Source organism: Hyla sarda, chromosome 8 (assembly GCF_029499605.1).
Source record: "Hyla sarda isolate aHylSar1 chromosome 8, aHylSar1.hap1, whole genome shotgun sequence".
Lineage (NCBI taxonomy): Eukaryota > Metazoa > Chordata > Amphibia > Anura > Hylidae > Hyla > Hyla sarda.
The window spans coordinates 3,642,598-3,655,672 of NC_079196.1; the positions used below are offsets into that span (position 1 = coordinate 3,642,598).

General features: G+C 40.3%; 1 protein-coding gene and 1 long non-coding RNA gene across 2 annotated transcripts in view; one reads left to right on the top strand and one right to left on the bottom strand.

The window, feature by feature from the left end:
* The window catches only part of LOC130284773 (cytochrome P450 27C1-like), a 9,866-nt gene extending 7,171 nt beyond the window's left edge, over positions 1 to 2,695 (top strand). Inside the window, 2 exon segments of the mRNA XM_056535519.1 lie at positions 1,276 to 1,498; positions 1,913 to 2,695. Coding sequence (XP_056391494.1) covers positions 1,276 to 1,498; positions 1,913 to 2,029 — 340 coding nt within the window. The 3' untranslated portion in view covers positions 2,030 to 2,695.
* Positions 2,696 to 6,693: 3,998 nt separating this feature from the next.
* Positions 6,694 to 13,075, bottom strand: part of LOC130283822 (uncharacterized) — a 30,993-nt gene continuing 24,611 nt past the window's right edge. The window contains exon 3 of the long non-coding RNA XR_008846856.1: positions 6,694 to 7,038. This is a non-coding gene — a long non-coding RNA (uncharacterized LOC130283822). The remainder of the gene's footprint in view (positions 7,039 to 13,075) is intronic.

A 13,075-nucleotide genomic window follows, 5' to 3' on the forward strand; every position in this document is an offset into this window, starting at 1 on the left:
CTGGATTCAATTGTATCACTTCTCAGCTGAGATCAGGACTAGCTATGTACAATGTATCAGTCTGGAGTCCACGATGTTTAGCTCACAGAGCATTGTCTAGACTGGATACAATTGTATCACTTCTCAGCTGAGATCAGGACTAGCTATGTACAATGTATCAGTCTGGAGTCCAGGATGTTTAGCTCACAGAGCATTGTCTAGACTGGATACAATTGTATCACTTCTCAGCTGAGAGCAGGACTAGCTATGTACAATGTATCAGTCTGGAGTCCAGGATGTTTAGCTCACAGAGCATTGTCTAGACTGGATACAATTGTATCACTTCTCAGCTGAGATCAGGACTAGCTATCTACAGGTTCATGGCCTCTGAATCTTGTGGTTTATGATAATAGTAATGTATCTTGTTATCGGAGGGAAGGTGTCGTCATCATCACTGTAGACTCTTTGCTGCGCCAATAAAAATGTCCATAGTGGAGATTATCAAAGCTTGTGTAGTGGAGCGGCTGGGGGTTGTAGTTCGTGTAGTGGAGCGGCTGGGGGTTGTAGTCCTGTGTAGTGGCGCGGCTGGGGGTTGTAGTCCTGTGTAGTGGCGCGGCTGGGGGTTGTAGTCCTGTGTAGTGGCGCGGCTGGGGGTTGTAGTCCTGTGTAGTGGCGCGGCTGGGGGTTGTAGTCCTGTGTAGTGGCGCGGCTGGGGGTTGTAGTCCTGTGTAGTGGCGCGGCTGGGGGTTGTAGTCCTGTGTAGTGGCGCGGCTGGGGGTTGTAGTCCTGTGTGGTGGCGCGGCTGGGGGTTGTAGTCCTGTGCGGTGGCGCGGCTGGGGGTTGTAGTCCTGTGCGGTGGCGCGGCTAGGGGTTGTAGTCCTGTGCAGTGGCGCGGCTAGGGGTTGTAGTCCTGTGCGGTGGCGCGGCTGGGGGTTGTAGTCCTGTGCGGTGGCGCGGCTGGGGGTTGTAGTCCTGTGCGGTGGCGCGGCTGGGGGTTGTAGTCCTGTGCGGTGGCGCGGCTGGGGGTTGTAGTCCTGTGCGGTGGCGCGGCTGGGGGTTGTAGTCCTGTGCGGTGGCGCGGCTGGGGGTTGTAGTCCTGTGCGGTGGCGCGGCTGGGGGTTGTAGTCCTGTGCGGTGGCGCGGCTGGGGGTTGTAGTCCTGTGCGGTGGAGCGGCTGGGGGTTGTAGTCCTGTGCGGTGGAGCGGCTGGGGGTTGTAGTCCTGTGCGGTGGCGCGGCTGGGGGTTGTAGTCCTGTGCGGTGGCGCGGCTGAGGGTTGTAGTCCTGTGCACTCAGTGATCTCCTCTTTTCCCCCAGACCCAGCTGGCGCTCTGCCATTATTCCACCTCGTACGATGAAGGCTACTTCCCGACGGCAGAAGAATTCCAGCCCAGCCGCTGGTTACGGAACGGCCACCTGGACAGAGTCGAGAACTTTGGCTCCATTCCCTTTGGCTACGGAATCCGCAGCTGCATCGGGAGGAGGGTGGCCGAGCTGGAGATCCACCTGGCGCTCACACAGGTACAGGGACCCCCGATAAGGGAGACGGGACAAGATAAAAGGGGGGGTTGAAGAGTCTGAAGGCCAGTGGTCTAGGCATGCTGGGAGTTGTAGTTCTGCTTCAGCTGGAGACAACTGGCCTACAGACTCTTCAGCGGTGGGTACTAGTGGTGCTATTCCTCCTTTGGCCTGCAGGGGCGCAGACCTCACTACACACATCATATAGTGGATCAGTCTGCAGTGAGCTCTATAGCTCCCCTAGTGGTGGCTGTAGGTATCCAGAATTTCTATCCTATGCAGGAGATCTGGATCAGACACGTGGCGCTCTGATCATTATACAGATACGTTGTGGAATTAGTTGTAAATATCGAACCATAACCCGAATGTAGACCCCGCGGGGAATATCCTGGATCTAACGTTACGTTTCCCCCTCAGCTCCTCCAGAAATTCCAGATCAAGACTTCACCCAAGACGCAAAGTGTCCTTCCAAAAACCCACGGACTGCTGTGCCCGGCGGGCGCCATCAATGTGCGCTATGTGGACCGTGAGTAGTGCCGTGCCCGAGGTGCCATCTCCAGCCGCTGTTCCTGAACGGGCGCCGACCGGGAGAATTTTTAGGTTTAATCCGGATTTAGTGAACGTTGGCGGCCGAGCGGTTAATATGAAGGAGATTGTGACACATGCTCCAAAACGCAACAATCTACCTTGCACTTTCCTTGTACTGTACGGAGGAGACGGGGTAGAGAACACGACGGACGCATTCCACCCCCCTCCCGGATCATCGGGCCCCGATCCCTCTGCATCCCAGGGCCACATCATGATTGTAATGAACATTTTAACATTGTTTTACCTGAATCTTGTCATTTTAGCCATGTTCTATGTGAAGTTTAGTCCTCGTCTCCTGATTGTTCTCATTTACTTTGTATTTCCATTCTCCAGCAGTTTCAGGATCTCTGCTTGCTGTCACTGATAGGAATTGATTTTCTGTACCATCTCCCCTACAGATCTCATACAGCTGAGGGGTTGTTACAGAATCTTCAGCCTCTCCTAATTGTTACAATGTATCGGTCCGTTGCACTCACAGAGCATTGTTAAAGGGGTACTCCACTGGAAAACTTTATTTTATTTTTATTTTATTTTTTTGTGCCAAAAAAGTTAGACTTGTAAATTACTTCTATATAAAAATCTTAATTCTTCCAGTACTTCTCAGCTGCTGTATGCTCCACAGGAAGTTGTGTAGTTCTTTCCAGTTTGACCACAGTGCTCTCTACTGCCACCTCTGTCCATGTCAGGAACTGTCCAGAGTAGGAGAAAATTCCCATAGCAAACCTCTCCTGCTCTGGACAGTTCCTGACACGGACAGAGGTGGCAGTAGAGAGCACTGTGGTCAGACTGGAAACTACACAACTTCCTGTGGAGCATACAGCAGCTTATAAATACTGAAAGGATTAAGATTTTTTTTTTTTTTTTAACAGAAGTAATTTACAAATCTGTTTAACTTTCTGGCACCAGTTTATTTTTTTTTTTTCAGTGGAGTACCCCTTTAAGACTGGACACGGCTGGATGAAGTTTTCTGTCGGTGTCAGCGAGCGGGGGGCTAGAAAATGTTAAGAAACTGAAATGAAAAGTATATTAGAAAGTAGCGAATTCAGTAAACAATGATTGAGCTTTACTTCAATAAGAAATTTCTTTTAGACGTCTTTTAAAATAGGAAACGTTAAGTCTGCGTTCACACTTCATGGTTTTAGAGCGGCATAAAGAACTGCCCCTCCCTCATTTCCTAAAAAAAAAAAAAACTGAACTTTTGTGCCTTTTTTTTTTTTCTTTTGTGCCAAACAGGGTCCCAAGTGCCTTGTGTGCGGCAGGGTCCGTGCACAGCTTATCATTGCTGGCAGTTGCCTGTGCCCATCAGTCTGTAAGATGCTGCAGGAACCATTAAGGGGGGTTTATTCTACCATATTTCGGGTGGAGTTGTTGCCTCCGGACACCAATGCAGATTGGGTTCCTTCATCCTCCATTGCTGCCCTGATATATGCATCTCCATATGTCAATAGTGAAGGGCTACCACTAGGGGGCGCACAGGAGATGGAGTGGCCTGTACCATGTTTTTTATTTTATTTTTTAATATTGACTTTTGTGTAACCTTTACCCAGTGCTGCTGAGACGTTCTGTAACTTTCTAATACACTTTGCTATTCTTCACAATTTGCAAGATCTCTGCTTTCTGTCAGTGAATAAGAACATTCTTGTTTTATATCTGTAGACCAGTGTTTCCCAGCCAGGGTGGCTTTCATTTGTTGCAAAACTACAACTTCCCAACATGCCCGGACAGCCAACGGCTGTCCGGGCATGCTGGGAGTTGTTGTTTTGCAACAGCTGGAGGCACTCTGGTTGGGGAATCTAGAGGCTTAAAACCTCTACAGACTCTATTCTACTGAGCTGAGGGTTTGTTGGAGATCCTGAAGAGGATAGTCTAGACTGGATACAGTTGTAGCCAAATTGTTTTAAAGATATATAAGGTGGTTACAATTTAACGGACAGCAAGCAGAGATCTTAGAAAGTTACTGAACATTTAAAGGGGTGCTCTACTGGGAGAAAAAAAAAATTATTTATATATTTTTTTTTAACTGGTCTTAAATATGTAAATTACTTCTATTTAAAAAAAATCTTAACCCTTCCAGTACTTATCAGCTGCTATATGATCCACAGGAAGTTCTTTTCTTTTTGGATTTCTTTTCTGTCTGACCACAGTGCTCTCTGACACCTATGTCCAGAACAGGAGAGGTTTGCTATGGGCATTTGCTTGTAGTCTGGACAGTTCCTGACATTGGTAGAGGTGTCGGCAGAGAGCATTGTGGTCAGACAGAAAAGAAGAAATTCAAAAAGAAAAGAACTTCCTGTAGAGCATACAACAGCTGATAAGTCCTGGAAGGATTAAGATTTTTAAATAGAAGCAGTTTACAAATCTGTTTAACTTTTTGGCATCAGTTGATTTAAAAAAAATAAAAATTTCAGTGGAGTACCCCTTTAAATTATATTGACACTGGTTACATTTATGTCAAATGATGGAGATGTTACCATTCAAAATTCTGCAAAGCTCCTAAGATTTTGGAAAGCCCATCCCCCTCCTGGTCCAGTGACTGCACCGAGCACGCTCTGCTGCGCAGCATTGAGAGAGGTCGTGTTCACACGGGATATTCCGCTGCGCGCTGTATTCTAGGATTCTATTTTGTGCAAATGGCAGAGTTGTTACCGCAGCTCTGGCTGTTGCTGGAGTTTTATGCGTTTCCGAACAGAGCTGCATGTGATACAGATGTAGCAGAGCTGAATTGGTTTTTAGCGTATCCGGTCTGCACAGATACACACAACCTGCTCTCACTGCCGTGGGTAGAACGTTGCCGTGGCCGATTATCTCTGCCCGGGATGTAATGGCTTTTACTTAAAGGGGTCATCCAGGAAAAAACTTTTTTTTTTTTTATTTTTTTTTTTCCCAACTGGCTCCAGAAAATGAAGCAGATTTGTAAATTACTTCTCTCAAAAAATCTTAACTTCATCAGCTCATAAGTACTGAAAAGATTAAGTTGTTCTTTTCTGTCTAAGTGCTCTCTGATGACACGTGTCTCGGGAACTGTCCAGAGTAGAAGCAAATCCCCATAGCAAACCTCTTCTACTCTGTGCAGTTCCTGAGACAAGCAGAGATGTCAGCAGAGAGCACTGTTATCAGACAGAAAAGAACAACTCAACTTCAGTAGCTGATAATTATTGGAAGGATTAAGATTTTTTTAAATAAGTCATTTACAAATCTGTTTCACTTTCCGGAGCCAGTTGATATATAAAAAAAATAAATAATTCCAGGATAATCCCTTTAATGTATTTGTGACGCAGTGATCGTTTTTCTACTGTTTTCGACTTATTTTCCTGACCATTCCCAGACTCTTTTATATGAAATGTATGTGCCCCCCCCAATCATGTTTTTATTTATGTTCGGGGCCGGAGCAGGGGGGAGCGTTACTGTGTTACAATTTGCTCCGTTATTTGACTTTTCTGTAGGTTTGTAATAAATGCTTTTAGTGCTGATACATTTGGACAGAGAGGAATAAAGTATTTATTGGTTTATGTTTTTGGGTGATATGTGACCTGGGGTTTAGGTGGTCCCCACCATCCCTGAACGAAAATGGGTTAAAACCCTCCAATACTTCCTTACATGCAGGGCGCTCAAGCTTGCTCTTTACTCTAGGTGGCGCTGTTGCTTAAAAGTAACAAACGCCCTTGATTATTCTTTTAGATCGGTGTTTTCCATCCAGCGTGGCTCCAGCTGTTGCAAACCTACAACTCCCATCATGCCCAAACTAAACTGTTGCAATATTTCTACAGATGTAGCAAAACTACCAACGTGTCTTTTAGCATTCAGGGCATGCTGGGAGTAGTAGTTGGGTATCACAACTCTCAGGCTTTTTTTTTTTAATCCTGCATCCTTTTCTTTACAATTCGTGTGATTTATTTAAATATTTATTTAAAAAAAAACATTTTTTATTTTTTTTTATCAAGGATTTCTATTGAAGAATTTTTTTTTTTGGGGGGGGGGGAGAAACTGTAGAGAAAATGAATGCATGAATTCTAAATATATTTAAAAAAATGTTTGTGTGTGTGTATATCAATTACAGATGATTTTGCATCACTGGACTAATACGGCTACTCCTAACTAATATAAATAAATATATATATATATATATATATATATATATATATATATATATTCCCCCCCTACATTATTGTCCAGTTATAGCAATGCCATTTTACTGGGTATAAAAAAACACCACCATAGGCCGAGCTCCATCGAATCAGTTGGCCCTGTTATTTATACATGTGCCCAGTAGGTGGCGCCACCTCCCAGTCATTCAATACATCAGTTCTTGCATTGAACTATTCTGGAGCCCCCCCCAAAAAATAAATTGCCCCTCACATAAGGCCTGTGCTGTAAGAAGAGCCAGGAATATGTATCTAAGCCAGTGTTTCCCCACCAGGTGCCTCCAGGTGTTGCAAAACTACAACCCCCAGCATGCCCGGACAGCCGAAGGCTGTCCGGGCATGCTGGAAGTTGTAGTTTTGCAACATCTGGAGTCACCCTGGTTGGGAAACACTGATCTAAGCACAATATTCCTGCAGGTAATGACACCTCACTGCTGAGCATCTGTTCCAATGTTCTAGGCTGCTGTTTATTTCTTGGGATACGTCATCTGTGTCCCAGATGGGAATATCTCTTTAAGAGAAAATGTACGTAGATTGATGACCCTGTCAGATCCATGACTTGGGTAAAGAGGTGCTGCAGCAGGAATGTCCCTGATCCCGTCTCTGGGATCTGTACAGACGTCTGTTTATTTTCCATGACGGCCGCTCTGGTCTTTTCTTCTGTGAAATCTCCGAATCGGTAACAATGGAAAAACCTCGGGACGAGGAATAAATCACCTTTAGTCTCTTTTCAAACATCCCGACATTAATGAGCTGGGAGCAGCCAATCAGCAGCCAGACCCGGCCCTTCTATACATTGTATCTGTTTGGTTACTATGGAAACGATTTAATGGAAATAATCAGGGGTCCGAGGTGGGGAGAAGAATATGGACAAAATAAGTCAAATTAATAAAGACCTAAAAGGTGACGGCAGAAAAGAACCATTCGTCCTATCTAGTCTGACCAATATTCTGAATAGTCCCTGGTCCTGTCTTATATGAAGGATAGCCTTATCCATATCTTATATGAAGGATAGCCTTATACCTATCTCTATCTTATATGAAGGATAGCCTTTTACCTATCTCTATCTTATATGAAGGATAGCCTTATACCTATCTCTATCTTATATGAAGGATAGCCTTATACCTATCTCTATCTTATATGTAGGATAGCCTTATACCTATCTCTATCTTATATGAAGGATAGCCTTATACCTATCTCTATCTTATATGAAGGATAACCTTATACCTATCTCTATCTTATATGTAGGATCGCCTTTTACCTATCTCTATCTTATATGAAGGATAGCCTTATTCCTATCTCTAACTTATATGAAGGATAGCCTTATACCTATCTCTATCTTATATGAAGGATAGCCTTATACCTATCTCTATCTTATATGAAGGATAGCCTTATACCTATCTCTATCTTATATGAAGGATAGCCTTATACCTATCTCTATCTTATATGAAGGATAGCCTTATACCTATCTCTATCTTATATGAAGGATAGCCTTACACCTATCTCTATCTTATATGAAGTATAGCCTTATACCTATCCCTATCTTATATGAAGGATCGCCTTATACCTATCTCTATCTTATATGTAGGATAGCCTTCTACCTATCTCTATCTTATATGAAGAATAGCCTTATACCTATCCCTATCTTATATGAAGGATCGCCTTATACCTATCTCTATCTTATATGTAGGATAGCCTTCTACCTATCTCTATCTTATATGAAGGATAGCCTTATTCCTATCTCTATCTTATATGAAGTATAGCCTTATACCTATCCCTATCTTATATGAAGGATCGCCTTATACCTATCTCTATCTTATATGTAGGATAGCCTTCTACCTATCTCTATCTTATATGAAGAATAGCCTTATACCTATCCCTATCTTATATGAAGGAGCCTTATTCCTATCTCTATCTTATATGAAGGAGCCTTATTCCTATCTCTATCTTATATGAAGGATAGCCTTATACCTATCTCTATATTATATGTAGGAGCCTTATACCTATCCCTATCTTATATGAAGGAGCCTTATTCCTATCTCTATCTTATATGAAGGAGCCTTATTCCTATCTCTATCTTATATGAAGGATAGCCTTACACCTATCTCTATCTTATATGAAGGATAGCCTTATACCTATCCCTATCTTATATGAAGGATATCCTTATATCTATCCCTATCTTATATGAAGGATAGCCTTATACCTATCCCTATCTTATATGAAGGATATCCTTATATCTATCCCTATCTTATATGAAGGATAGCCTTATACCTATCTCTATCTTATATGAAGGAGCCTTATACCTATCTCTATCTTATATGAAGGATAGCCTTATACCTATCTCTATCTTATATGAAGGATAGCCTTATACCTATCCCTATCTTATATGAAGGAGCCTTATTCCTATCTCTATCTTATATGAAGGATAGCCTTATACCTATCTCTATATTATATGTAGGAGCCTTATACCTATCCCTATCTTATATGAAGGAGCCTTATTCCTATCTCTATCTTATATGAAGGAGCCTTATTCCTATCTCTATCTTATATGAAGGATAGCCTTACACCTATCTCTATCTTATATGTAGGATAGCCTTATACCTATCCCTATCTTATATGAAGGATAGCCTTATACCTATCCCTATCTTATATGAAGGATATCCTTATATCTATCCCTATCTTATATGAAGGATAGCCTTATACCTATCTCTATCTTATATGAAGGAGCCTTATACCTATCTCTATCTTATATGAAGGATAGCCTTATACCTATCTCTATCTTATATGAAGGATAGCCTTATACCTATCTCTATCTTATATAAAGGATAACCTTATACCTATCTCTATATTATATGAAGGATAGCCTTATACCTATCCCTATCTTATATGAAGGATAGCCTTACACCTATCTCTATCTTATATGAAGGATAGCCTTCTACCTATCTCTATCTTATATGAAGGATAGCCTTACACCTATCCCTATCTTATATGAAGGATAGCCTTATACCTATCTCTATCTTATATGTAGGATAGCCTTACACCTATCTCTATCTTATATGAAGGATAGCCTTATACCTTTCTCTATCTTATATGAAGGATAGCCTTATACCTATCCCTATCTTATATGAAGGATAGCCTTACCTCTATCACTATCTTATATGAAGGATAGCCTTATACCTATCTCTATCTTACATGAAGGATAGCCTTATACCTATCTCTATCTTATATGAAGGATAGCCTTATACCTATCTCTATCTTATATGAAGGATAGCCTTATACCTATCTCTATCTTATATGAAGGATCGCCTTATACCTATCTCTATCTTATATGAAGGATAGCCTTATACCTATCTCTATCTTATATGAAGGATAGCCTTATACCTATCTCTATCTTATATGAAGGATAGGCTTATACCTATCCCTATCTTATATGAAGGATAGCCTTATACCTATCTCTATCTTATATGAAGGAGCCTTATACCTATCCCTATCTTATATGAAGAATAGCCTTATATCTATCTCTATCTTATATGAAGGATAGTCTTATACCTATCCCTATCTTATATGTAGGATAGCCTTATACCTATCCCTATCTTATATGAAGAATAGCCTTATACCTATCTCTATCTTATATGAAGGATAGCCTTATCCCTATCTTATATGAAGGATAGCCTTATGCTTCTCCCATGCATGTTTAAACTCCTTCACTGTATTTGCAGCGACCATCTCTGCAGGAAGGCTATTCCATGCATCCACTACTCTCTCAGTAAAGTAATACTTCCTGATATTACTGCAGAAAACTTTCCCCTCTATATTACACTATCCCCTCTATATTACACTATCTCCTCTATATTACACTATCTCCTCTATATATTACACTATCTCCTCTATATTACACTATCTCCTCTATATTACACTATCTCCTCTATATTACACTATCCCCTCTATATTACACTATCCCCTCTATATTACACTATCTCCTCTATATTACACTATCCCCTCTATATTACACTATCCCCTCTATATTACACTATCCCCTCTATATTACACTATCTCCTCTATATTACACTATCTCCTCTTATTACACTATCCCCTCTATATTACACAATCTCCTCTATATTACACTATCCCCTCTATATTACACTATCCCCTCTATATTACACTATCTCCTCTACATTACACTATCTCCTCTACATTACACTATCCCCTCTATATTACACTATCTCCTCTATATTACACTATCCCCTCTATATTACACTATCTCCTCTATATTACACTATCCCCTCTATATTACACTATCTCCTCTATATTACACTATCTCCTCTATATTACACTATCTCCTCTATATTACACTATCCCCTCTATATTACACTATCCCCTCTATATTACACTATCCCCTCTATATTACACTATCTCCTCTATATTACACTATCCCCTCTATATTACACTATCTCCTCTATATTACACTATCCCCTCTACATTACACTATCCCCTCTACATTACACTATCTCCTCTACATTACACTATCCCCTCTATATTACACTATCTCCTCTATATTACACTATCTCCTCTATATTACACTATCTCCTCTATATATTACACTATCTCCTCTATATTACACTATCTCCTCTATATTACACTATCTCCTCTATATTACACTATCTCCTCTATATTACACTATCCCCTCTATATTACACTATCTCCTCTATATTACACTATCCCCTCTATATTACACTATCCCCTCTATATTACACTATCTCCTCTATATTACACTATCCCCTCTATATTACACTATCTCCTCTACATTACACTATCTCCTCTACATTACACTATCCCCTCTACATTACACTATCCCCTCTATATTACACTATCCCCTCTATATTACACTATCCCCTCTATATTACACTATCTCCTCTATATTACACTATCCCCTCTATATTACACTATCCCCTCTATATTACACTATCCCCTCTATATTACACTATCCCCTCTATATTACACTATCCCCTCTATATGACACTATCTCCTCTATATTACACTATCCCCTCTATATTACACTATCTCCTCTATATTACACTATCCCCTCTATATTACACTATCCCCTCTATATTACACTATATCCTCTATATTACACTATCCCCTCTATATTACACTATCTCCTCTATATTACACTATCTCCTCTATATTACACTATCCCCTCTATATTACACTATCTCTTCTATATTACACTATCTCCTCTATATTACACTATCCCCTCTATATTACACTATCTCCTCTATATTACACAATCTCCTCTATATTACACTATCCCCTCTATATTACACTATCTCCTCTATATTACACTATCCCCTCTATATTACACTATCTCTTCTATATTACACTATCTCCTCTATATTACACTATCCCCTCTATATTACACTATCCCCTCTATATTACACTATCTCCTCTATATTACACTATCTCCTCTATATTACACTATCCCCTCTATATTACACTATCTCCTCTATATTACACTATCTCCTCTTTATTACACTATCTCCTCTATATTACACTATCCCCTCTATATTACACTATCTCCTCTATATTACACTATCCCCTCTATATTACACTATCCCCTCTATATTACACTATCCCCTCTATATTACACTATCCCCTCTATATTACACTATCTCCTCTATATTACACTATCCCCTCTATATTACACTATCTCTTCTATATTACACTATCTCCTCTATATTACACTATCTCCTCTATATTACACTATCCCCTCTATATTACACTATCTCCTCTATATTACACTATCCCCTCTATATTACACTATCCCCTCTATATTACACTATCTCCTCTATATTACACTATCTCCTCTATATTACACTATCCCCTCTATATTACACTATCTCCTCTATATTACACTATCTCCTCTTTATTACACTATCTCCTCTATATTACACTATCCCCTCTATATTACACTATCTCCTCTATATTACACTATCCCCTCTATATTACACTATCCCCTCTATATTACACTATCCCCTCTATATTACACTATCCCCTCTATATTACACTATCTCCTCTATATTACACTATCCCCTCTATATTACACTATCTCCTCTACATTACACTATCTCCTCTACATTACACTATCTCCTCTACATTACACTATCCCCTCTACATTACACTATCCCCTCTATATTACACTATCCCCTCTATATTACACTATCCCCTCTATATTACACTATCTCCTCTATATTACACTATCCCCTCTATATTACACTATCCCCTCTATATTACACTATCCCCTCTATATTACACTATCCCCTCTATATTACACTATCCCCTCTATATGACACTATCTCCTCTATATTACACTATCCCCTCTATATTACACTATCTCCTCTATATTACACTATCCCCTCTATATTACACTATCCCCTCTATATTACACTATATCCTCTATATTACACTATCCCCTCTATATTACACTATCTCCTCTATATTACACTATCTCCTCTATATTACACTATCCCCTCTATATTACACTATCTCTTCTATATTACACTATCTCCTCTATATTACACTATCCCCTCTATATTACACTATCTCCTCTATATTACACAATCTCCTCTATATTACACTATCCCCTCTATATTACACTATCTCCTCTATATTACACTATCCCCTCTATATTACACTATCTCTTCTATATTACACTATCTCCTCTATATTACACTATCTCCTCTATATTACACTATCCCCTCTATATTACACTATCTCCTCTATATTACACTATCCCCTCTATATTACACTATCCCCTCTATATTACACTATCTCCTCTATATTACACTATCCC